Source organism: Girardinichthys multiradiatus, chromosome 14, assembly GCF_021462225.1.
Source record: "Girardinichthys multiradiatus isolate DD_20200921_A chromosome 14, DD_fGirMul_XY1, whole genome shotgun sequence".
Taxonomy (NCBI): Eukaryota; Metazoa; Chordata; class Actinopteri; order Cyprinodontiformes; family Goodeidae; genus Girardinichthys; species Girardinichthys multiradiatus.
In genome coordinates, this window is record NC_061807.1 from 25375765 (window position 1) to 25402925 (window position 27161).

The following is a 27161-nucleotide window of genomic DNA, read 5'->3' on the forward strand; positions in this document are numbered from 1 at the left end:
AAATTTGACATAGTTAAAATGACTCTGCAATGGGGGGGGCATTATAGGGGTGTGACCTCCAATATAAGTAAAGCAGCCTGTCTGGAGGTGCGTGTTCTGACTCTCGGGACTGCTAATAGACCATGCCGGAGGACCTCAGGGCCCACGGGGGTTCACAAGTTAAAAGCAACTTTGTAAGATAGAAAGGCCCAAGATGTTTAAAATCCCTCCTGAAACATGCAGGGAACTAATGCAGCAGCTTTTAAAACGGGCATAATATAAGATGAACAATGGATTGTAACCTTTCAATGTGAAGAAATAAAAGCTGGCATACTGGTTTTCATTGAAGACGATGACAAAATAGAGCTGAGCAATGTTTTCTAGGTAACAAAAACAAGAGCAAACCTTTTTAACTTGAATAGTGAAAGTGAAGTCAGAGGTTTGACCAACTTTCTAAAAAGACGATTTGGGAAATGCGGCAGAGGATGTAGTTTGCATGACCTTAGAAAATAATCTGTCAACAGAACTAGTTGGAAAGGCCCGTGTAAATTGTGTAGTTTAAGTATCTTGTGGCTTAAGAGTTGTTGAACTAAATATCAGCTTAGCAGTAAAGAACAATGTCCATAAATGCACTTATGATGTGATGAAACAATAGGAACCATAAAGAGATCTACTGTATGTCGATCTCAGAAGCCCACTGTGATGGTCAAAAATATCAAACTGAGCTTAAGTCAGCAGTAGCAGAGGAAGCATTCTCCATCACTTCACATTAAAATAGTATTTAGGATAGGTTTCAGTAGAATAGGGTTCTAGATGTGTAATTTTTATTACATTTGGTTTTTATGTCAAAGGTTTGGTACTGAAGGGTTGGTCTGCTTTCCCTAGGTGTTTCCAGGGGAGTCGGCTTCATCCGTTTTGACCGGCGAGTTGAGGCTGAGGAGGCCATCAAGGGTCTGAACTGTCAGAAGCCACCCGGTGCCGCCGAACCCATTACAGTCAAGTTTGCAAACAACCCGAGCCAGAAGACCAGCCAGGCGCTGCTGTCCCAGCTATATCAATCGCCCAATCGAAGGTACCCAGGACCCCTCGCACAGCAGGCACAGCGCTTCAGGTATCTGATCAGACGACCGAATGATTCAACCCCATAATTACATTCTCCACCCTATTTATTTATTTTTTTTCCCACACATTTTCTGAAATATATAAAATTCTGAATCCCGAGTCGATGTGTTTCAATTAAAAAATATTTTCAGCCCACTCACCATACTGATCTCTAGAAAGAGTTTCTTGTAACATGTCAATAAAGCCAACTCTGTATAAACTGAAGTCTGTTGACTTGGCTGTGTGTAGGTTGTCAGCAGGTTATTAAAGGCCATATAAGTCATGGGATTCCCTTGTGTGGAACAATTGATTTTAATCATTGTATCAGAACCATTTTTCATCTGTCATCTTATCAAATGCATTATATTCAACAAAACTATTTGCTGAAATGTTTTTCTTTTTTCCTCAAGGTTGGACAATTTGCTGAACATGGCCTATGGAGTCAAAAGGTAATCCGATTCTCTTTTGAAATCTGTTTTAATTGATCCCGAGGGATGATCAACCTAATAGGAGGGCTTAGTTTGTTGTGTAGGTAGTTACAGCTTCAAGGTTGCACCAATTCAACAGGAGATCACTCACAGAATGTGTGAACACACATTGCCTGTAATTTATGCACATAGTTCAGTAGGAGTGGAAAAACATAGATGAAGATATTAATATTCAAAGGTTGCGTGTAAGACTGAAGGGTTGATTATTTGTGCTGTAAAGGGCGAAGTTACAGCTTCTGATGGTCCTTGGAGACCCTGGAAGGAAGAATCTAAAGATGACCTCAACAGGTCTGAGTTTCTGCCTCTTTCTTGAAAACCCAGTGATTCCAGCTGATCCTGGCTTTTAGTACAGCTGTGAAGCATACTGCACGAAAGGTTAGGGGAACTTTAGTAGGTTTTATATAAATGGAAAGAGAACAAGATGTCAGTCAACATACACACTTTGTTTTGTAGTATGTCTGAACAGCCACACCTTTTAATAAAAGTTGGAGCAAATAGTTTTATTTTTTTTACGTTTCTGGTCCCTGACCAATGCAGTTCCCAGTGCCTCCTGGTAAAGTTTTGGTCGACAGTTAGATCGCCGTTTTAGGCATTGCTTTTTGTCTTAATTTTCCGCTAAATATCTTTTGGGTTTTTTGCCCTTTGACTTTGTCAGAGGGAAGTGAAGTTTTGAAACAGGAGAATAAATGTCTGAAAAAACATGTTTAAAGTCAAATTTTGTTTTTTTGTGGAGAACTTGTTTAAGGAAATTGCTTTGAGAAAAATGGTCCCAAGATTTTAACAAAAATGTTTATTTTTCCAAACTCTTCATAGATTTTATATATCTCTCAAACTAATTTAAACTATTATTTTTCATGGATCAACATTTTAAACAATTCAAAGCCATTAAATGAACTAGTTTAAGTTTGGGAAGTTTTCATGAGATTTCTTCAGAAAGAAATACTGCATAGTATTTGGATTATACGTTGCCCTCGCATGTACTGCAGCTCATGGTCAAATCTTTAAAAAGCTCACTGGGAGGTTGACGCCTGCTTGGATAAAGGTCAGAGAAGTATTCGAAACGACACATTGCCTGTTTTTCCTCAAGTGCTCATTCAAACATTGTCGTGCAGAATGCTGACACACGGATGTCACGTGTCTGGATTACTGCGTCGTCTACATCACAAAGGCCTACATTTTACAATCATCCCTGCTATTGCACAAAATTACATACCTATATTTTGAGCTCCACTTTTCCTGCCTTGATCTTTTATGGACAGCCCTGTTCTGTTTTAAACTCTGTTGCGTCAGATACCTTTCAGGATCTGCCAGAGTATCGGTGTTTCCTCAAGTGTGATTGAAGTCCAGCTTTCTGGAAGCTCAAAGGGCCATCACCAGCAACAATACACTTGTGATTTCATGTCTGCCTCGGTCTTCGGCGTACGTCTTCGTTGCCAAATCTGTCTGTGGGTCCTTGATGCTGGCAGCACACCTGTCGCAGTGGATGTTCCCTGAGAGGCCAACTGGAGCAGCTAATCCTGTGTGACACCTGCTGCAATTATTCATAGGTTTTCCAAGCACTCCGGATTTTGTTTCCCAAAACCACATTCACTAATGGTCAGGGCTTTTCTGTGCCCCTTTCCGTTGGTCTGGGCAAATGCTCTAATGGTAATGGGATATTTATTTTCAGTTATGCTGTGCCTTTGATTTCAAGGGCTTTTTTTCATGTCATCTGTTTTGTTTTTGTTTTTTGTTTTTTTTAAGCAATCCAAGCTTGAAAAGCAGCTGTAGTTTTTAGTTTTTTTTACGAACAGGGAAAGCTGTATTCTCTGGCTGACTTGTGAGCTTATGCCTGGGCTAGGATGAGATTCAGCCAGAAGAGCCTTAAGCAAAGAGGTCAGAGTTTGAGGTCATTTCAACATTAAACCAACGATGCAACAAAGTTTAAAAAATGCATTACAATTAGTTGAAAGCACAACATTTTTAATGCTCCTTCTAAAGTCATATTTCTTTTAATATAGTGTGATAAATATCAGCTTTTTAAAATGAAATGTCTGTTTGTAGCTCAGTCTTTGTTTGGTCCTCAAATCAGATGTCTTGTAACTTGTTCATGAAACTTTATTGTAGCTTTCTGTTGGTGTAACTGCAATTACAAAGAGGCGATTTTATCTATAGAAAGTTGTTGTTAATGTTGTGGTACCGTTTGCCTGATGGTTCTGCTCCAGAAGCGCCTTTGAAACGGATTCCAGGACAGAGGGTAGAGACCACACCAATGACCTTCTCAACTCTCTTTTGGTCTTGGGTTTTTGCAACTGGAGTCATCATGCTTAGAACAAAATGCAACACTTAAATGCTCTGTGAAAACGCTCGTTCAACTCCCTGCCACTACAGGACAAAGTATCGTCAGTTTTGTTACATTCTCACACCTTTAATTCACTCGAATAGTTTTTAGAGGTACACAATATATCTATTCACAACAGTCATCGTTCTATTTCTGTGTACAATATAGCGATTACAGAGCACTGCTTGTAAGTGCTCTGCAATCCACCATTATCTTCACCTCCTGTGGGTTTTAAACTGGTCGGCAGCCCTTACGTTGTGCATGTGCCCATACATTCATACTGCATGAGTCAGGGCTTCCCCATAAGAAAGGATCCATTTTCCCCATCAACAACTGAGACCGGGACGTTTCCAAAAGTTTTTAACAGAAATGCTGTCGTGTAAACAGGGCCTTAGTTTGTAATAGAACATGGGGCCTGTGAGCTATAAAAACTTTTTTTCACAAAAGTGAATATGGAACAAATTTATGATCTGAAAGTTGCCTCATTTGTTTCAGAGGAGATATTACATCGGACCTCTTTAACTTTAGTTTATTGTTCTATCCAGAGTGAGAAACCATCTACTCCTTCCAGAGTAACCAAAGGTGCAGAACCTAGTGCAAGGGTGTCAAACTACAGTTCATGAAGGCTGTTGTCCTGCAACGTTTAGATGCTTTCCTGGTCCAACATATTGGAATCATATAGCTGAATTGCCTGGTCAGCAGCTGATCCACTTCTAGAGTTCTGCTGTAGACCTAATTATTTGATTAGGGCGTGTCGAAGTAGAGACTCATCTAACGGTTGCAGGACACTGGCCATCAAGGACATGAGCTTGAGACCACTGCCCTCATGATTCTAGGGTCAACTCCTCCCTAACCACTGTACCACCACAGTTCAACAGAGCATCAGCACCACTGACGCACACATTTGTCATGTAGTCTTGTGATGTATTTAAATATATCTGACAGCACTTGATCATGCTCAGTTTACCTGATTTGACTTTTGAAGAAAAATCTGACTATTTACTTTTGAGCTTAGTACACCCTGTGCAATTTTAGCATTCATATAGGACTTGAACATGTACTGGGCGAGGGTAACACAACTGTACCTGCTGTCAGACATGATGAAAGATGTCACACTGCAAGATTTGTTGCTGCAGCCTAATCATGTTGGACAGTCGACTAACATATCAGACCCTCAATAAATTAACTACTTGTTGTTGATGCACTTAATAGTCAGGTGCTGCAAAAAGGTAGAGGACGACGAGGGTAAGGAGATGGTGATCGACACGCTCATGCCAGGGCAAAGAAAGGGAATAACCAGACGTCAGTAGTACCAGCAGTAACAATTTTCCAAGAACATATCTGACACCAGGGGCAGAGGCTCCAGTCCTCGACGCGGCCTGTCGAGGGTTCGACTCCCGGCCCTGGCAACCTTTTATAGCAAGTCTTCCACCTCTCTCCACCCTTTTCTGTCAGCTTAATGTCAAAAAAATGAGGAAAAATAGAGGTCACTAGTGCTGCAAAAACAAAGACATTACTATTGTAAAGTTTGTTTGTGGAACATGCTCATCTTAGGGACTTGATCCAGTGAAAACCCACTGATGTTGGTGGGGAACTGCAATTTGTGCACATGTGGAGGCTAGGTTAAGGATAACTAATAATCTCGTGTAGCACAGCGATTAGAAAATGTTCCTCTGTTCCAGCTGGACCTGAAAATCACCCCTGGTCGACTAAAATTCATGTTTTATACTATATATTTTAGACTGAACCCAGACGGTTTAGTCTGGTTCAAAGCCTGTATTGAAGTTTAAACGTATAAGTTGTATAACAAGTGCTCTTGCAACAGTAGTTTATGTAACTAAAGGGTTTTTGAAATGAAAGGGTTGAGAATGCAACAGAACAGTAATGAGTAGAACTTGTTACGTAAACGGTGACCTGATCTATTAGATTTGGCAGTTTGTCAACATTTTATTATAATTCACAATCTAATACACTGGCTACTACAGCAGAGTAAGGTTTGATATGAATAAATGTTTTAGTTTCAGAGACTAAACTAACTCAGGATGATTAGTGGATGAGACTGATCCCTGACAGTTGTCAGATTTGATTGAAAACTGATCTTTAAACAGACAGTTCTGTTCTCATTCTGGTTTTGCCTTTAACCATGTTGGGTTTTTTTCTTTTCCAGCCGGTTCTCCCCCATGGCCATCGACGGGGTGACCAGTCTGGCTGGCATCAACATCCCGGGGCACGCGGGCTCCGGCTGGTGCATCTTCGTCTACAACCTGGCTCCAGACGCGGACGAAAGCATCCTGTGGCAGATGTTCGGGCCGTTCGGCGCCGTCACAAACGTCAAGGTCATCCGCGACTTCAACACAAACAAATGCAAAGGATTTGGTTTTGTCACCATGACTAATTACGACGAGGCGGCTGTGGCCATCGCCAGCTTGAACGGATACCGCCTCGGGGACAGAGTTCTGCAAGTCTCGTTCAAAACAAACAAAACACACAAAGCCTAAAAAAAAAAAAAAAACCCACTGAGATTGTTTCTAGAAAACTCACCAAGAAAAGGGAAAATGGAAGCATATTGACCGTAACTTTCTACATTAGCAAAACAGCTTTGTAATCGATATTTAGTCCAACAATGTTTTTGTTTTTCCTTCATTGCTACGCTTTGAATATTTTCATTAGTTTTAAAGCAGAAAAAAAAGCAGGTTTTAGAACCTGTGTAACTGAATCTGTTGCTGTCGTCACAGATGGATCACCTATAAGGCTACTACAGTTTTCTTGATTTTTCTTGCACATTACTTTGAAACCGTTCGTCTCGTAAGGTGGTTGTGATTTTTCTTTGTGTCCTGATTCGCCATCGGTGCGTTAGCGCTTTGAGTGGTTAGCCGGTACTTATTTTGAGCTGTTTTAGTTGAGTTTATTGTACTGAGTTTGTAATTGGTTGGCTACATAATGTTGCTTCTTGTAAACCTAACGGATAAAAAGACAAAAAAAATTCTTAAAGCAGTACCTTGCCAAAGAGCTAAGAACCTCTTTGATGTGGGTTTAAAAAAAAGCATCTATTTTTATAAAAAGAAAAATTTGGAGAAACTTTTTACTGGACCTGAAACAAAATATTTTGACTTGGATACTTTGAGAAATATCTTCATATGACACCTTGTGAGCTTTTGAACTTTAAACGGAAAGTTTGCAGTGGTTGACGTTTCTGGAGAGATTTATGATGTAAAAGATACCTTTTGAGATCTTTGTATTACCTTTAGATTACAGAATCGGCGCCAGTGCTGGGTTCATTTGTAAATCATCTTGTGGGTCGTCCTCCATCCCGGTCGTCTGCTCGACTACAAACTTGCTTTTCCGATTTTTAGATTTGGAAACGAACAAAATAAAGATTCATTTGCAAAAAAAAAAAATGTGCATGCAAAATTACAGTAAGGAGAGATCCTAAAAGGTTCTGGGGGATTAAAATCAGTTCTTCCTCTAAGATTTCCTTCAGATGGAGCTCATGGTGTTTTTTGTGGTGTACCTACAGTATCGTTAGACGGATTTTTGTCTTAATATCGACCATTAGGGGTTTTTACATTCTTTGTATGAAAGATTGTGGACAAGCTGATGATGGCAGCCGCATCTAAAGAGTCTGAAGAATCAAACGGATAACTTCTGAGCTTTGAGCTGTGTAAATAAGTCTTTTTTTTTTTCTTTTTTTTTTTTTATGTTAACCAGACTTTTCGTTTTTCTTTTTCTAGGTTAGACTTTGTTGGAAAGTGTGAATTTTTTTTTTTCTTTCACAGAGTATGTAAGATTGTTTTTCAAACCTTGAATTTCCCCTAGGTTAAAATATTTTGTCGTCCCATGGACTAGCATTTCAGTGCATTCAAATATGTTGGTTGTTTGGTCTGTAGATAGTCTTGCTTTGTTGAGGAAAAAAAAAAGTATAAAGTATAGACATTTGGTTTTTTTTTAATATATATAAACATTATAGATAAATATATTTATGTGGTAAAGAATGGATATAAACCACAGTTTGGAAATACTTTGCTTTCTTTCATACTCATATATACGTAATGCATATAACCTGTCTTTAAAATCGTAAAAAGGTGTATATTGCTTTATGTTTGGGGAAGCACAGTGAAGCAGTTGCATTAACGTCAACAAAAAAATTGGCTGCAAAATTATCTTAAACGAGATCGTGACCCAAACGTCTAGATGCACAGATTACTGCACCTGCATCCTGCTTGGTGTTACTAGTCATGCTTCCCCCCTCAAACGAGCAGTATGCTATGCATTATAGACTTCTTTGCAACTGCTTTTTTTGTTATCTATTCCTCCTTCTGTTGTTGTAAAAGTTAAACTTTAAGTCCAGATGAGTTGTGATACCTGCTGCTGTAGGGGGAGACGGGGAGCACATTTTTCATGCCCGGTTCACCGCCGTTTTAAATCTTTATCATTTCGAAACCTTTTGCTGATGGTTTGGTCTTTCCAAATTTTGCTGATGGTCCGGCGTGAAAAACCGCTCCCTCCAAACCCGCTTTATCTCAGTACTTAATGGGAATAATTATTTATTTGAAGTTGTATAGTCTGATTTGGTTTACAGCATTTTTGGAACAGAATATCTTTTGTTGACTATTTAAGAGGATGTACATGTTCTTTACTTTGTGTTTGGATACTTTGGGTTTTTTCAATGTTCAGTACATCAATAAATAAGTTTGAAGGGCAAAGCATTGCAATGAGATTTTTCTTTTAATGGTATTTTGTGGTTTTCCATTCCAGTCGAAGCCTACACTAAAATCCAGGATTAATGGCTTACAGAGGTTCTGTTCGGGGATTTTAGTATCAAAACGCGGATTTACTTGTCACCCAGGTCAGTCAGCATGGTAAACCTGAAAACGTAATGGATTAGTACATATGGATGGTGAGGGGATCATTTATCACTCCCAAAGTTGCACTGGTAGCCTGAACTTTGGGTTCATTCCTCCAAATTATGTAAATGATGTGTTCTGATCACATCCATGGCCACAGGTGTATAGGATCCGGCATCTTCTGGCCTGCAAACAGGTTCTACAACAGTGTGAAAGAATAGTTCATTTTTAGGAGCTCTGAGAATTCCAGTATGGCACCATGATGGAACGGTGGCTTTTCAATAAGTCTTTCTGATATTTTGAAGCAGCTAAATATTCCAGTCAATATTTATTGGTACTATAACAAAGTGGAAGTGATTGGCAACAACTGCAAACTGGTTGGACACAAAATCGGAGCGAGGTCTTTCCTTCATTCCTTCAGTTCCTTCCTATCGTGTCCTCTGCAGGTCTTCCTTCCAAGTTTTTAGCAGGCTTCATATTTAAGACCTGCTCACTGTCTCTATAGTTTCATAATGAACCTTAGTGCTTTATATTTAATGATGTACAAACCCTTTAAAATACTGGAATTTGTAGGAACACTGTCCCCTATCAACAATGCATATTAATGTCCAGAGTCGGAACACCATAAAGTTCTTGTCCGTCAATCACACATGGCATTATGGCATTTCTAGTTGCATTTCTGGGTTGTAGGTGACAGGACGCTTATAAGTAACTAGAACAGATAATTGGATCTCAGTTCAGGTGCCAACAAAAAGCAGCTGAAAGCTTGAGGGTAGAAGTCCTGCAAGAATCAACAGTCGGTAACAGATGAAGATGAAATGGATTATGAAGAGGGCTTCCCCACACTGTACCATTCTTGCTAGGAACACTGTTTTAATGAAAGAGGTAAAAAAAAAGAATGGAAACCATAGCTTTTAGTTGTGAAAGAAAAGAGGTTAAATTGTGTGAGCTGCTTAAAAATCTTTTAGAGGCTTTCCATATTTAACACTTTCTTTTCCGAAACTGAAATATGTTTTCTTTGAAAGCAGATTTAAAATTCCAGTATTGGAAGTGAAGGGCTGCTGGTTTAGTTTACGCTGATTTGAAGATGCGAGGAGATGAATGACACCATATTTGGCTCTTATCTGAGCCGTCATATTGGCAAATGTTTGAGCTGTATGAAACGATTACATAAAACAAGATTAGGTTCACCGGTCGAAGGCTGTCAGATTAGCTGCCGTAAACTGATGTCTCGTCCTTTTTAGGTATTTGAGGAGAAATGTTTGTGTTCACCCTTCAGCAGAAAAAAAACATTCAAGTGCTTTGACAAGTTCTTGCAAACTGCTGCCTTATTTCGACCCAGTTTCAGAAAACGAGGTTCATACAATTGAAAAAATTCCTCACAAGACGGCATCTCTAGGAGTTTTCATTTAACAGGTCAAATCAAACCTTTTCAAGATTACTAAAGCTGTTTAAACTAAAATGCTTCCAAACAGTAGAATTATTCCAAACAGCAAATATTTTTATAACCAGGAAATCTAAATATTAGATAAATAAAAAATCCACTGAGTAGTCCACTTTTGATTGATAAAGAGCCTTAGGATCATGCCACTCTAAAACAGACCGGCACTACCTTACAGTTGTTTAAAAATAACTGGGTTTAGAAATGTGACTAATTAATCAAATAACTTATTTCCATAGATGCAAATAAATTGGGAAAAGTAAAGGACAAAAGGCCCTATTAAAGTTTGTTTTCGAAGTGATCCGTGCTTCCTGTCATGTGATATTTAGGCCCCAACAACATAGTTTAAGAAACATCCACATACCATGATACCAGAGCCACCATGCTTCACAATGTTGTGGCCTAAATTATGTTTGTGGGTACACTAAATATATTTTCTGTGCTTTTTTTTAAATTTTTTATATTAACCCCTCTTACATTAATCTTGCCGTGGAATGACCGATTTTCTTCAGATTTACAGAGAAGAATGCACAATAAGCAGCATGTACAACATCTGTTGTCTTTGTCCTAAAATAAGAGACACCTGTTTTGTCAAAAAAGTAACATCACTGATTGAAACTCCACGGTTATTACAAACATTTTAAATTATTCATTCAGTGTAGAAAATAGATTGACTAAAATACAGGAACATTTTGAACTGATGTGTGACAGCTTTAGCAGCATAGAAAATTATGGAGTGAGTACTTTTACTTTCTCTAAAGCTTCTTTAAGAGGGTAAGACTCCTGAAAGAAAAGGGAGATGGTCTACCTGTTCAAACCACTTTTTACTCCAGGAATGTGAAAAAGTAGCTTCAAATCTCTGCAACAAAAGAAGGAACAAATGCTGAGGGACAAGGACGCAAACTACTTCATGACACGGCTGTGAGTAGTAGCTCTCGGGGAGTCTGCTGATAGACGGAGATGGCTGCACGCGTTTGTGAGCATAAAGTTTTTCAGGTAAGAAAATGCATTGTTTTTTTTTATTTATCTGTCATTACAAAACTTCCATTGACGTCTGTGGAACCAGAATTAAATTAAATCAAAAATTCTCTCCAAACTTTCCTCCATCCTATTTACCCATTACAAAAGCTGCAGCAGCAAGATAATTATTTTCTTTGTGCCTGAGCCAAATGAATCACTGATTGTATGACATTGTTTTCCCTTCCAGTCACCACACATTAAACATTATCTTGAAGTGACCTTGTATTGCCAAATGGCAGGTTGTGAGACAACTTACCAAAGCTTGGGTGGGGTGACTGAACGTGTCCTCTAAATATTATTTTGTTGGTTACATTACTGTAGTGCTGCTGAATTCTTACGAGTAAAACACGGACAGATTATGTGGCGCAAAGTGAAGACTTTAGCTGTTTTCCATCCACTGTTGTGAAGTTTTACACAACCATAAAAATAAAGTTTTGTGGTGACAGTTGTTTGGCTAAAAGAGAGTGCTCATGGCTGTGAGCATCAGAGTAACAATGCCATTACTATTGTTGTTCTGGGTGACCATTGAGTTATGCACTGATGCCTGGGTTTGGTGCTTCATCTGTAACTTCAACTCTCTAAAGCAATTTTTGGCTGCGTTGTCCTTGGTTTCTTTTGTTTTTGTTTTTATATTATTTAGCTTCACACATGGAAGTGACAAACTATCTTAGGATGTGTTTCTGTTTGCGTTTTGCATCAGTGATCACCAGCCTCTGAAATCAACTTTTTAAAGTTAGATTTGTTTGTCATGAGAATGGTTATACTGATGAGAACTTGGAAGAAACATGTCTGAAATGGGTGCGGTGCGTGGTGTCGAGGTAGAACACGCACACCATGTATAGAGGCTATGAATCCTCAGTGCAGTCCTCCAGGGTTTAACTCCCAACCCTGGGTCCTCTGCTGCATGTCTTCCCACCTACTCTCTCTCCCAGTTTCCTGTCTATGTACAGCGAAATAAAGGCCACAAAAAAGTTTTGAAAGAACAAAAACATGCCATAAATTGAATTTAACCACTGCTAACTATACAGGATTTAAAGTTAGGTTGTTGATATTTTTCTCCTTCTCCGAGGGCCACACCATGACACTTCCACCATTGTGCTTTAATGTGGACAAACTGCTTCTAACAGTTATTGGACTGGACTAACAATTGTTTTAGCATGTTTCATTATAAAACAAACGTGTTTCTAGGTAGTTTACATCAAACACAAACTGTTTCTTTTTAGTCTTTAAAGTCCTTGGAGAACTTCTCAGATCTCGGTTTTTTGATTCAAAGAAAACAGCTGCTGCCAGGTGGAAGATGTTAACCTTCCCTCAATACTGAGTAGATTCAATGTCGACATTAATCTTTCCATATCAAATGTTATAAGTTTTGCTTTTTATACCCAAAAATGCTCTACAGAAAGTCAGTTTATATGAACAGGGAACTGTTTTTTGGTGAATTTATTGTAGTGCTGTCTATTGTCGTCCTGGAAAAGGTTATCCTCCACCTCAATCTTAAGTCTTTTGCAGCCTCTAACAGGTTTTCTTCCTGGATTATCTCATATTTAGCTCAATTTATCTTCCCATCAACTCTAACCAGCTTCCCTGTGCCTGCTAAAGAAATGCAGAATGATGCTGCCACTTCCATGTTTCAACATGTGGATGGTTTTTTTGGCACCAAGCAAAAGATTTTTCATGTATGCCAGAAAGATTGGTTTGGTTTACTGTCATTCCAACACGACTTGGCTTTCTTCTTGCCACATTTCCAGAGAGACAAAATAAGGGGGAAAAAAATCAAGAGGAATGAATATTTTTCCAGAGCACTGTAGCCAACAGTTTCTGTTATCTTTCACGCCCCACCCTGAGACTAATGCTTCAGGGAAGAAATGTGTTTATAGCTGTTTTGTCATAGAGATTTACCTCCTGGTTGGATTTATGAAGCTATAAAAAACCCCTTTGTCCTGTTTGTCCTTTACATAAAGGTGTAAAGCGATGCAGCTTTGACCTGTAGCTCCCACATGGCTCCTTACATGGAGAGTTGAGCCTAGGTTCTGTGTCCTCGATACGTTTTCTGGGTCTACCCTTCCGCTGAAACATAGTGTAACACAATGAGACTGGGAATAAATAAAAGATGTTTGTCCAAAGCTACCGATGTCAGCAGAGTCGCACATAAACACATCTGCATACGGTCTGTCTGCAGTGATTTATAACCCAAAGTTGTTTCTGCTGGACTCATTTATTATCCGCACCTTGCTCTTGTGCATATTCCTTGGCATTATAAAGGCCTTTATCAAGCTCAGGGTTTTCCTCTGTGTGTTTTGAGAGCCTGTATGCAGCGGCAGGTGAAAAGAATAATACAAGCCTTTAATGACAGATTATAATGCATACATTTTGGATAAACAGACTGGCACACATTCATATGCATGCATGTTTACTTTGTATTTTATCATGTTTAAATCACTGATTCTCATCTCTAACCAGTCCATCCTGGCTGCACCTTTCTCATGCACCACCATTTTGGATTGTTGACCCCAGGTACTTAATCTCCTCTACTTTCAATACATCTACTTCTTTCAGTTCCATTCTGTCTTATATCTCCACCCCTCCATGTTCTCACAACATATACCAATGTCTTCTGTCAATTGGGACTCCCTCCTCAACTCACTTATGAACCTGTCCAGTATCATATTTCTGTAACATGATATACAGGTCCTTCTCAAAATATTAGCATATTGTGATAAAGTTCATTATTTTCCATAATATCATGATGAAAATTTAACATTCATATATTTTAGATTCATTGCACACTAACTGAAATATTTTAGGTCTTTTATTGTCTTAATACGGATGATTTTAGCATACAGCTCATGAAAACCCAAAATTCCTATCTCACAAAATTAGCATATCATTAAAAGGGTCTCTAAACGAGCTATGAACCTAATCATCTGAATCAACAAGTTAACTCTAAACACCTGCAAAAGATTCCTGAGGCCTTTAAAACTCCCAGCCTGGTTCATCACTCAAAACCCCAATCAAGGGTAAGACTGCCGACCTGACTGCTGTCCAGAAGGCCACTATTGACACCCTCAAGCAAGAGGGTAAGACACAGAAAGAAATTTCTGAACGAATAGGCTGTTCCCAGAGTGCTGTATCAAGGCACCTCAGTGGGAAGTCTGTGGGAAGGAAAAAGTGTGGCAGAAAACGCTGCACAACGAGAAGAGGTGACCGGACCCTGAGGAAGATTGTGGAGAAGGGCCGATTCCAGACCTTGGGGGACCTGCGGAAGCAGTGGACTGAGTCTGGAGTAGAAATATCCAGAGCCACCGTGTGCAGGAAATGGGCTACAGGTGCCGCATTCCCCAGGTTACTGACCATGGTATCACTGTGCTCAATTGGCCTGCCAACTCTCCTGACCTGAACCCCATAGAGAATCTGTGGGATATTGTGAAGAGAACGTTGAGAGACTCATGACCCAACACTCTGGATGAGCTAAAGGCCGCTATCGAAGCATCCAAAAAACGTCAACCTTCAAATAATCATGTACAGTTATGCACTCAATACTTGGTCGGGAATCCTTTGGCAGAAATGACTGCTTCATTGCGGCGTGGCATGGAGGCAATCAGCCTGTGGCACTGCTGAGGTGCCTTGATACAGCACTCTGGGAACAGCCTATTCGTTCAGAAATTTCTTTCTGTGTCTTACCCTCTTGCTTGAGGGTGTCAATAGTGGCCTTCTAGACAGCAGTCAGGTCGGCAGTCTTACCCATGATTGGGGTTTTGAGTGATGAACCAGGCTGGGAGTTTTAAAGGCCTCAAGAATCTTTTGCAGGTGTTTAGAGTTAACTTGTTGATTCAGATGATTAGGTTCATAGCTCGTTTAGAGACCCTTTTAATGATATGCTAATTTTGTGAGGTAGGAATTTTGGGTTTTCATGAGCTGTATGCCAAAATCATCTGTATTAAGACAATAAAAGACCTGAAATATTTCAGTTAGTGTGCAATGAATCTAAAATATATGAATGTTAAATTTTCATCATTACATTATGGAAAATAATTAACTTTATCACAATATGCTAATATTTTGAGAAGGACCTGTACATTTTCCCATAGTCGCCTTCAGCATCAGTAATTGTAAACAATCCCATTCTATTGTTTTATTTATTTGGATCCAATACAAAATGCTCTAGTCTAACAGGTTCTGAAATTGTTTGAAAATATCCCTCAAGCGTGCAAAACAACCCAACAGATTCCACGCTGTTGTTACTTATCAAACCAAAAGGAAGACAAAATGTATAACTAAGTACACGCCTACGGACTGAGTTGAGAGGGAAAGTTGCAACCAGGTGCTTCAAAGGAAATGTGTTGATTAGTTGATCATCAGCAGGTCTGATCCCCTCTAAAACATGTCAAACATGCAAGAAATGTGAAAGCAGGATATTTAGAGATATTTGTGCTGCAAACGCTGCATGAGGCCATTACTGAATTATGCAAACTCCTCTGTTCAAAAGAAGAGGTCACAGGAAATTCTTCAGAATATAACCCTACTGCTCAGAGAAATTGCAGAAAGCTCAAGAACATAATTTTTAGGAGCTGCAGGCAGTGTGTATTTATTGAAGCTTATGAGAGGACAGTTACAGTCCTGGAAAAAAAGTATACCCCTTTCACAGATTCTTCCATCGGTGCTTTTTCTGCTACATTTGAATGTTTTAGATAATTAAATATATTTTAATATCAGTCAGAGAACTTGAGTAAATAAGGTAACTGTGAGCTGGAAAATGCTTTTTCATCACTCTTTAGTGAAAAACTGAATACATATACAGGTCCTTCTCAAAATATTAGCATATTGTGATAAAGTTCATTATTTTCCATAATGTCATGATGAAAATTTAACATTCATATATTTTAGATTCATTGCACACTAACTGAAATATTTCAGGTCTTTTATTGTCTTAATACGGATGATTTTGGCATACAGCTCATGAAAACCCAAAATTCCTATCTCACAAAATTAGCATATTTCATCCGACCAATAAAAGAAAAGTGTTTTTAATACAAAAAACGTCAACCTTCAAATAATCATGTACAGTTATGCACTCAATACTTGGTCGGGAATCCTTTTGCAGAAATGACTGCTTCAATGCGGCGTGGCATGGAGGCAATCAGCCTGTAGCACTGGGTGTTTCGATAGCGGCCTTTAGCTCATCCAGAGTGTTGGGTCTTGAGTCTCTCAACGTTCTCTTCACAATATCCCACAGATTCTCTATGGGGTTCAGGTCAGGAGAGTTGGCAGGCCAATTGAGCACAGTGATACCATGGTCAGTAAACCATTTACCAGTGGTTTTGTCACTGTGAGCAGGTGCCAGGTCGTGCTGAAAAAGGAAATCTTCATCTCCATAAAGCTTTTCAGCAGATGGAAGCATGAAGTGCTCCAAAATCTCCTGATAGCTAGCTGCATTGACCCTGCCCTTGATAAAACACAGTGGACCAACACCAGCAGCTGACACGGCACCCCAGACCATCACTGACTGTGGGTACTTGACACTGGACTTCTGGCATTTTGGCATTTCCTTCTCCCCAGTCTTCCTCCAGACTCTGGCACCTTGATTTCCGGATGACATGCAGAATTTGCTTTCATCCAAAAAAAGTACATTGGACCACTGAGCAACAGTCCAGTGCTGCTTCTCTGTAGCCCAGGTCAGGCGCTTCTTCCGCTGTTTCTGGTTCAAAAGTGGCTTGACCTGGGGAATGCGGCACCTGTAGCCCATTTCCTGCACACGCCTGTGCACAGTGGCTCTGGATGTTTCTACTCCAGACTCAGTGCACTGCTTCCGCAGGTCCCCCAAGGTCTGGAATCGGCCCTTCTCCACAATCTTCCTCAGGGTCCGGTCACCTCTTCTCGTTGTGCAGCGTTTTCTGCCACACTTTTTCCTTCCCACAGACTTCCCACTGAGGTGCCTTAATACAGCACTCTGGGAACAGCCTATTCCCTCAGAAATTTCTTTCTGTGTCTTACCCTCTTGCTTGAGGGTGTCAATAGTGGCCTTCTGGACAGCAGTCAGGTCGGCAGTCTTACCCATGATTGGGGTTTTGAGTGATGAACCAGGCTGGGAGTTTTAAAGGCCTCAGGAATCTTTTGCAGGTGTTTAAAGTTAACTCGTTGATTCAGATGATTAGGTTCATAGCTCATTTAGAGACCCTTTTAATGATATGCTAATTTTGTGAGATAGGAATTTTGGGTTTTCATGAGCTGTATGCCAAAATCATCCGTATTAAGACAATAAAAGACCTGAAATATTTCAGTTAGTGTGCAATGAATCTAAAATATATGAATGTTAAATTTTCATCATGACATTATGGAAAATAATGAACTTTATCACAATATGCTAATATTTTGAGAAGGACCTGTAGTTTGTTTACAAGGGTTTCCAGAAGAAAACATCCCATTTAGAACAACATGGCAGCATGACAGGTTTGCAGAGTAGGATCTTTGTTTAGTAAATAATGATTGACTGTCTGGATCTGTTGTGTACTTTTTTTGTACACATATTGTTAGTTTTGAATAATTTTAGAATCGGTTACAGACCAGAGGATTCTTACCTCCTATGTGAAAGAGGAAACCCTAGAACTTAGAGAGTGCACTTTCTTTTTACACTTTAACAGTGGTGTTTGTTGGTAAACCGATTAATATCCTTCATTTATTCACTGACAAAATGATGCAGAAATGGTATGTGGTGACCAACACAATCATGGAGAAATCATCTGACTTTGAACAAAACAACCAATATTAAAATCAAAGAAAGAAGAACAATAAATAGAAATGGATAAATCAACTACTTATGCAGGAAGAGGAACTGTGGAAGAACCATGGTGTAGGTTAGTGAGGAAACCTCGGCGCTAAATATTGGATCATCAGGAGTGCTGCATGAAGCTTTACTTTGTAATAATGTAATTTTCTGAGAAACTTATTTTTGGGTTTTTAATAGCTTCAAGCCATAATCACCAAAATTAATAGAAATTAATGTTTGAAATATCAATTTTTGTGTATAGAATCTTTATAATGTATAAGTTTCACTTTTTGAACTAAAGTACTGAAATAAATCCCCTTTTTTAAAATATTTAGATTCAGCAGTTTGCCTTGCTATGCTCTATCTGTGCCTTCTTCTACATTACAAGCATAGAGGACTTAGCTTTGCTTTGACCCTCCCGGTTGGAAGGCCTTTGAGGCGTTCCTCTGTCCTCTGCTGATTTACTGATGTTCACCCTTTTGTCCCCAGATGAAACCCTCTTGAACTTGCTAAATGAAAAGGCCTTGAAGTTGATTGGGGTGAAGTAGCTGAATACTGGTGCTTCACGTGGCTTTAATGGTCTGTGTCACAGATAAATACAAGTGCCTTCTCCACATGTGAGGTTGCTTCATTAAGCACTTCTTAGCCTTTAGGAAGGGGTCCTGATGTTGTATCTGTCTGTTGTATACGAGGATAAGTGGTGATCAGTGATGCTTGTCACTGCTTAAATTCAAATGGCTTGACTTCAAAGTTTAAAACACTGAAATAAAGTTGAGGCTGCCACTTTTCGCTAACCTAAAGTAAATTATGGTGCCTTGCAAACTAATTCATACGTTGCAACCAAAATCTTCAACTTCATACAAAAATATTTTTCTTTTCGTAAAAATGTGGCCCTTTTTACTCTGATACCCCTAAAGTAAATCCAGTGCAGTCGATTGCCCTCAGAAGTAGACCAGTGTAGCACCAAACTAACACATCAGCCTGCATCCCCACAATGAAACATGGTGATGGCAACATTATGCTGTGGGGAGATATTTTTATCAGTGGTTGGGGAAACTAGAACAGTTTAGTTCAAAGCATAATAATTCTAATAATTCTTTAAATACTTATAGCTACACTACCTTACAAAAGTATAAATACCTCTTGAACATTTTCTGCTTATTAAAACCACAAACTTCAAGGTATTTTATTGGGATGACTGGTGACTGACAAACAAAAAGTAGTGCATGATGAGAAGAAAATGGTAAATATATATTTTTTTAATTAAACTTGAGAGTGTCGTGCATTTATATGTAGACCTCTGTACCTTCATACTCCTCCATTAAAAAAGCGAGTATTGCCCAAATGCAAACCTACAAAGACATGACCATGCAATTAAACCTGCAGGCTGGGTAAGGAGAACATTATTTGGAGAAGCAGCCAAGAGGCTGGTAACTCTGGAGGAGTTGCAGAGATCCACAGATCAGCTGGGGGAGTCTATCAACACAACAGTTATTAGTTGTGAACGCCACAAATCTGGGCTGGAAGCTAATACTAGGAAGCTTGAATATTGATGTTCACAGACTCTAAATTAATCTAATCTGAGTGAGCTCGAGCATTTGTTTATAAATGACAATTGGGGAAAACAATTCAGTCTCTTGATGTGCAAATCACTCACAGGTGTAATTCCAGCAAATGGTGGGTCTACAAAATATTGAATCTGGATGGCTAAATACAAATGCAAGCCAAACATTTTAAAATTTTATAAGAAAAGCTTTGGAAAAACGTGCATCATTCTCCTTCCACTACACCATTCTGTACTACTTTGTGTTCTATCACATAAAATTCCAATAAAATACACTGAGGTATATAGTTGTGATGTGGACGAGGCAAAATACGCTTGCAAGGCGTTGTGTATGTTGAAGGCTAAAACGATTGGCAGCTCATTTTCAGTCTCTGCCTCTGACTGACAAGCCCAGTGGCTTACAAAGAGGAACACATAATACTTAATGCTCTTCTTTTGCGTCATTTTTCCATGTGTCTGACATCAAAGACGTGCGTCCTTGTTCAGCTGTCTTCCTATTTCTTGCCGTCCATGGTCAAACATGTTCAGTGATTGGATTTAAATCCTTACACCACAAATGGTTGGAGCTTGGCTTCCCCCAGCCTCCGTCAGATCAGCACTGGCTTCCATCATCTGTACCCTCACCACTCTTAACAGATTACTCTCGCCATGAGGCCTTGGCATCTCCGCTCCATAATGAGGCGGCAAAGAAAAAAGGGGCGCAGATTAGAATAACAGCCTTAACTAATCCGTAACAGCCCGATGAGGCGCCACGTTTGGGGAAACTGTGTCATTTCTCATTCCGCGGGTGCCGTGGCGAAATCTCGCCTCTAACTCTCTTTGCTTCTCAACCACGAGCCCCCCACAACCCCACGCAAAACAGGCCCCAAGAAAAGTAGCTGTGGCAGGCAGCCGGAACAAGGAAGGAAATCAGCAAACCGTTTCCGTCTTAGTCTTAGTCTTGGCCCTCTCCAACATGCTGTGGAGAGCGCAGAGGAAATCCAGGCCTCTGATTTCTGTCAGCTCAAAACAAACCACAGTAGACGAATAAAGCCCTCTCTGGGCGAGGCACGTTCTGACAGGGATTGTTATTGACAGGAACTGTTTCTCAGTGACGAGTAAACAAGGATTTCAGACAGCAGTGTTTGGGAATGGGCTCATACTGCAGCTTGAGACTTTGGGTCCCCTGTTGGTCAAAAGAGATCGGCTCATTAGATCCTAGTGGTCCAATTAGGTTTGGAGCTGAGAGACATGTAATTCATGTTAATTTTATATGGGTAGGTCATTTAAAGAAAGGAAAGAGGGAATATTTACCACCAAATTCCACTCTGTAAGCATCTTAAATGAGCTCAAACTCAGAGCAGACAGTCACTTCTCTACTTCTTGTTTCTAGATGTTTTTGCTTTCCCTCACATGGCAGATTTTTACATTTGGATGCAACAACAAACTTTGTTTACTCCCAGTGACTTTCTGAAGTGGTTCCTGAGTCAAAATGGTGACTTTTTTTTTATTACTGAATCATGTAGGTTTTCACTGCTGTGCTGCCTGAGGGCCTGGGAATCACAATTCAGTATTTGTTTTCGCAGATATCTCAAGGTTTTCTGAACATCTACATATAGAAAACAACTAACAAAACTGGAATTATTTCACTGATTTAAAAAATGGTGCATTCCTAATCCTTTGCAAGTTTACCAAATAATTGATAGATGTTCTCTTAGTCTTTTTCAATGTACCAAAATTTACATCCTACAGTTTTGGTCAAATGATAGTCCAACAATCTTCAATTACTTTTTTTTCAAAAACAAGAATTTTCTCATTCTTCTTTTTTTGCACCTTGGGCCATCAACAAGCTTCTGGCGTCAGCAGCGGGGTTTGATAGCGGCGATATGGCCCTCTGCCCAGGGTGGCATTGTCTGGGGGGGGGGAGTTATTTGCACTATAAAAAATGTATCTGTTAGTTGTAGCCCTAACATATTTTCTATTTCTTACTACCATATCAAGTCAATGGGGAATAAGGGGAATTAATAATGGGGAATTAATAAATTAATTTGTAAAAAGGTACTGCTGTTTGCAGAGTGGTGTTTATCAGGGGGTGTTAATGTGTTTGGTTATGAGTGAGGACAGAGGGGGCTACAGAACGCTGAGGCTTGCCAAGGATGCATTTATTCAAGAACTGTCTGGGAGATTTCTGGCTGGATATTTGATGACTCTTCTTGCCAGAAATTGTAACAGTTCATTTAAATTAGTTGGTGTGGACTTTTAAGCAGAGTCCACAAATGTGCAATGGGACTGTTGTTGAGGCCATCCCTGAAGCTGCTTTAACTACTCTAAAACCAGTTTTTTGACTGTCTTTGGGATCACAGTTCTGTTGTCCAGGTTTCAACCAACTAATTTAAACAATATTTCGTAGAAAAAAAGAAATGAGTTAAATTGTTTAGGAACAACACAGGAGCCACCAAAGCTAAACCATGCCATAATAAGGCAAACCACTGAAACTACACCTCCACCTTTAATTTCTCTTCCTGAGAAAGATTTCACTGTCAGATGAGACAAAAATTGCACTTTTTTTTTACTTTGACACAACTGAAACATATTCCCACACACATGAAAACAGGGGCTTGAATGGATAAAGCAGTTTAAAGTTAAGCTTCTGGAATGGCCTCAATCTGATTTAAAATGTTTGGACTATGATTAAAAGTAAAGGCCTTAAAAAGAAACCAACTAACTAAAATGAACTCTACTATTTCTTTTTAAAAGAGTGGTCAAATATGCAACCAGGATTATGGCAGATTCTTGATAACCCAATATTTGTAGAGGTGTTTGTATAAAATGTGATCATGTGTGGATTACAGTAAATCCACAATAAACTAAAACATTTGCAACTAAAACATTTGCTTTTAAAACTCCTCGTATTTACAAGGGGGGTGGGATAAAAAGTCGTGTCAGGGAGTGTTGCACAGTTGGGATTATCTGCTGTAATTAGTTCCTGAAACTGTCTCTGCTCTGCACTTGAGTGAAATCCCCAAGAAATTTTGTCGAGTAGCGAGTCCCACTGCTGTTGTGAAGCAGCTGCAGCTCCATTCAACAAGACTGTCAGTTTTCCCTCACAGAGCAGCTGCAGTTCGGACCTTTTCCCAACACTTTCACAACTTCTCCAGGCAGTGGTGGAGCTTCTGTAGCAGATAATTGTCATGTTTACTATTTTGGTTTCATTTTCTTCTTTGCCTTGTTGCTGCTCAAATGATTTCTCCAAAGCAAGCAGAGCTGCAGTCTCCGAGCTAAAGACAGGCCTGGAAGCAGACTCTCCTGACAGACTGAAACGTCCCACTGAGTGTGTTGATGAGGCTCTGATGAAAGCTCAGCATGGCTGTTTGTGTGATGCACATCTGGATCATTATGATGTGTCGATCCATGCATGCGGTACGAGCTTTATATGTACACATTATAACTTCACCAGCTGTGATAACAGCTGATTTAGAGCTAACCAGGAAGAGTAGTTGCCTCTGCTTCAGGTGGAGATCAGAGCTCTTCTTGACATTTACCCCTTGTAATAATGATGTTTGGTTTAGCTGACCTCTGGGTGTGTCTCGTTGAGGTCTATTTTTATTGTTGAGGAAGAAATAAGTGAAAGCCATGTCCACAGGAAGAATAAAACTCAGATCATTGTTTATAGATGAAGCAGAGCTGGAGTATTTCTGTGCCTGGCCTTTAAAATAAGGAGCTGCTATGTGCACCACTGGTGGGGTGACTCATCCTCCGTTCCCTGGCTCTTTTCTTTATCTTAGCTGAGACCCTCAACATTGTAGAGTTACCCCACTCTTATTTTAATTAGGACTAAAACCCCCAAAATGAGGGTCTTACATGATCAAAGGCTGTCCATTTACCTCTAATTGCGGTAATTTAAAATTTTAAAATATTCTGTTTAGGGATGCACTGTTACCAAATGTTTTCAAACGGAGTACAAGTACCTACATTTCAGTACTTGCCGATACTGAGAACCGATATGAGTACCAATAAAGCCTATTACACTCTGCACATGTAATTTGAAAATTATTTATTTTCATTAGGCATATTTAACAGAAATAATTAATCACTGGAGAAATGTGAGGTCCCCTCCTGCCTCAAACGATCCACCATCATCCCAGTGCCCAAGAAACCCACCATTGTAGGATTAAATGACTACAGGTCTGTAGCCCTGACGTCTGTGGTCATGAAATCCTTTGAGCGGCTGGTGTTGAAGCACCTGAAAGACATCACAGGCCCCCTGCTGGACCCCCTGCAATTTGCTTACTGAGCAAACAGGTCGGCAGATGATGCTGTTAACTTAGGTCTACACTTCATCCTGCAACACCTCAACTGTCCAGGGACATACGCCAGGATCCTGTTTGTAGACTTCAGCTCGGCCTTCAACACCATCATACCAGATATCCTCCACCAGAAGCTCACCCAGCTCAACGTCCCAGCCTCCACCTGTCAGTGGATCAACAGCTTCCTGACGGACCGACAGCAGCAGGTGAGACTGGGGAGCATCTTCTCCCGATCCAGATCAGTAAGTACTGGTGCCCCCCAGGGGTGTGTTCTATCCCCACTCCTCTTCTCTCTGTACACAAATGACTGCACCTCATCTGACTCGTCCATGAAACTCCTTAAGTTTGCAGACGACACCACTGTCATTGGACTGATCCAGGACGGTGATGAGTCTGCATACAGACAGCAGGTGGATCGGCTGGTACACTGGTGCGGTCAGAACTACCTTGAACTCAACCCACTCAAGACTGTGGAAATGGTGGTGGACTTTCAGAGAACACCACCCCCATACACCACCCTCACCATCCTCAACAACTCTGTATGAGCTGTGGACCACTTCAGGTTCTTAGGAACCACCATCTCTGAGGACCTGAGATGGTCTTCAGAGTTTTACCTTCAGGCCGCCGCTACAGAGCTCTGTTCGCTAAAACCAGCCGCCACAGTGACAGTTTCTTCCGCCAGGCTGTTTCTCTGTTGAACATTCAATAGAGTACAAAACAACAGCAAACAGATGTTGCAAATGCACCTTTTTTATTAGATATGTGTATATTGTACATTGTAAATTGTAAATTTGTATATTCTGTAATGCAAAAACAGAACCAAAGAGCAAAGTGTACCAGAGTCAAATTCCTTGTTTGTATGTACAAACTTGGCAATAAAGCTGATTCTGATTCTGAAATACACTTTTAGTGCATTTTACTTTTGGAGAACCACCTTCTTATTGCATTTTACTGATGTACAACCATACTCTTAATGTAACAAAATGTTGCTTACATTTTAACATTAACTGAATCTCTTTAACAAACAGCCTTGCCACAACTTTCACCTAAATGTAAATTAAATATGTACCTGTACAAACAAAACTGTGGCAAAGCAACTGAAATTGGGTTACGTTATCTGTGAAGTCTGTTTGTGAAGTCTAAGCCTATTTTAAGAAAGTGAGTAGCAAATTTTTGACAAGCAGCATTTCTGCATTTACAGTTAGTCTGTTTCAGTTTTCATCTACAGTGTTTGACACTGAGTTGAAAATTCTTACTTTCCACTCTACATGGAACTGAGACGTGCCTCCAGGATACTTAGCCAAAGTGAAGAACCACACCTTATGAACCCCACCCCAGTACTGCAGCAGGTTGTCTTCCCGAGAAATTGTAGTCTCTCCAAGACAGGTCTTTAACTGAATGGCAACACCTACTGGTTCATGGCTCACTAAAGAAGATTGTTGGTATCTCTTTAAACACATTGTCCAGACCTTTCCTAGCTTGTGCTTTACAAGGTTTTCTGGCAGGTGGCTCACCCAGATTCTCCAGATACCCTCTTCAGCTCCACCTTCAGCATTTCCTTAGCTTCCATAGCGGTGTGAATGTTTAAGAAAAAAGCTATCTTTGTACCTGGTGAGCGATGAGATTATGTGGAAGCTCGTGTTCAGTTTCTTATAGTCCAAGGGCCCTCTTCTGCTCAGTGAGAGACTATAACAAGTAGAATGTGCTATTCCAGTAGGTCTGAGCATCCTGTCCTTTAATTGGTTGGCTGAGTTGCCCCTGAATGTGTTCTAGCTAGGAGTAGGCTAATGTAGAGGGTTTCAAATGTCCAATGATTTTCCGACCAACAGCCACAGCATCCACCACAATCCTCTGGGCCAAAAGACCTTCACCAACCACCAGCTGGAGGGTGTGTGCAACACACACCAGGCTCTGTTGTCCAGAATCCTTCATGGTTTTTATCATGTTTTTAGCATTGTGACTATGCACAACAGGAGCAGAAGTTTCAGTTACCCCCACTTCTGCAACATGTCACCAAACACATCTGCGATGGCTTGTCTAGTATGTGACCTCAAGATAAGGAGGAACACGGAGTTATATCAATGGGTACCGTAAATTCCGGACTACAGAGCACACCTGATTAAAAGCCGCATGCTCTAATTTTAGAAAGAAAATCAATTTTGTACCTGTACAGGCTGCACCGGATGTTAAGCCGTGGGTGTCCCACATTGTAATATAATTTACACAGAAAGATATTACATGTGACAAATTTTTAGCTTTTAACTTCATCCGTATGGTAATATAAACAAATGCATATTTCAAATGCTTTTTTTCGAACAGTGGCTGTAACACGGCTACCTTTAAATATACGTACGTTATCAGTAACACACAAATTTCTTTGCTAATGCTTTTTAACTGAACAGTCTACAAACAACATTCCAGTGTCTCCTAACTGATATACACTGCAGCCTACCAGGTCAAAAGTCATTGATCGCCTTCATCTTCTTCTTGCGCACTGAAAGCATCAAAGTCCTGTTCTTCTGTGTCCGAATTGAACAGCCTCAGGATCTCGTCACTCATGTCAGCCTCTTTGTTGACGCTCTCACTTGAGCGCTCCCGGTCCCCTTAATCACGCCGCAGTCCAGCCTTTTGAAATCCATTGGTGATTTTCCATGTTGATGAGGGTGAATATAAATGTCTGATTTACAATACTGGTAACTGAATTGTGAAAGTGCTCTTGATTTATTGCACAAGTTCATTGGACCACTTTGAACTACTCATCAATTTGATTCTTCTACTGTTACCAGGCAAAATGTTTTTGGCGGCATGAAAAAAAACATGCATTAGCCGCACCGTTGTATAGGCTGCAGTGTTCAACGTGTGGGGAAAAAAGTAGCGGCTTATAATCCGGAATTTATGGTAACTAAGGGCTGAGTCTGAGCCTTTACGGGCTGTGAAGAATTACTATTTACAAAGTTGTGTAGTTTAGGCAACTTTGTGTCAGTGTTGTGGTGGCGGCTAGGAATCTCACACCTCAACTTTGTTGAACATAATTTGCAGTCGGCTATTCTTTTATCACCTTTGTTCACTTGAAAATGTCTCCATGCCGCCGACGTGGCTCCTCTTCTACTACACAGCTGCCGTTAAGTGGTTTGTCCAGCAACCGTACGTCGTCGTCTTCTTCTTTTCATGTAGCATGCATTTATTTTATGGTGTATTACTGTTAGAGGGAAAATGAAGCTCCCATCACACTGGTACCTGATCCTGTACTATCGCAGCGTATTAATGAATATAAGTATGAGTACATGCACATGGTATCGGACAGATAGCCGATGCTGAGATCTGCGTAGGTGCATTGCTAATTCTTTGTCATTCT

The 27161-nt window shown here is 40.1% G+C and overlaps 1 protein-coding gene across 5 annotated transcripts in view; it reads left to right on the forward strand.

Annotated features, from left to right (window-relative positions):
* The window catches only part of elavl2 (ELAV like neuron-specific RNA binding protein 2), a 42142-nt gene extending 33551 nt beyond the window's left edge, over positions 1-8591 (forward strand). For 4 of the 5 annotated variants that reach the window (XM_047385592.1, XM_047385590.1, XM_047385593.1 and 1 more), the window contains exons 6-8: positions 865-1090; positions 1491-1529; positions 6056-8591. In XM_047385592.1, coding sequence (XP_047241548.1) covers positions 865-1090; positions 1491-1529; positions 6056-6386 — 596 coding nt within the window. In that variant the 3' untranslated portion in view covers positions 6387-8591. The remainder of the gene's footprint in view (positions 1-864; positions 1091-1490; positions 1530-6055) is intronic. The other variant, XM_047385594.1, reaches the window with a different exon arrangement.
* Positions 8592-27161: the final 18570 nt, after the last annotated feature.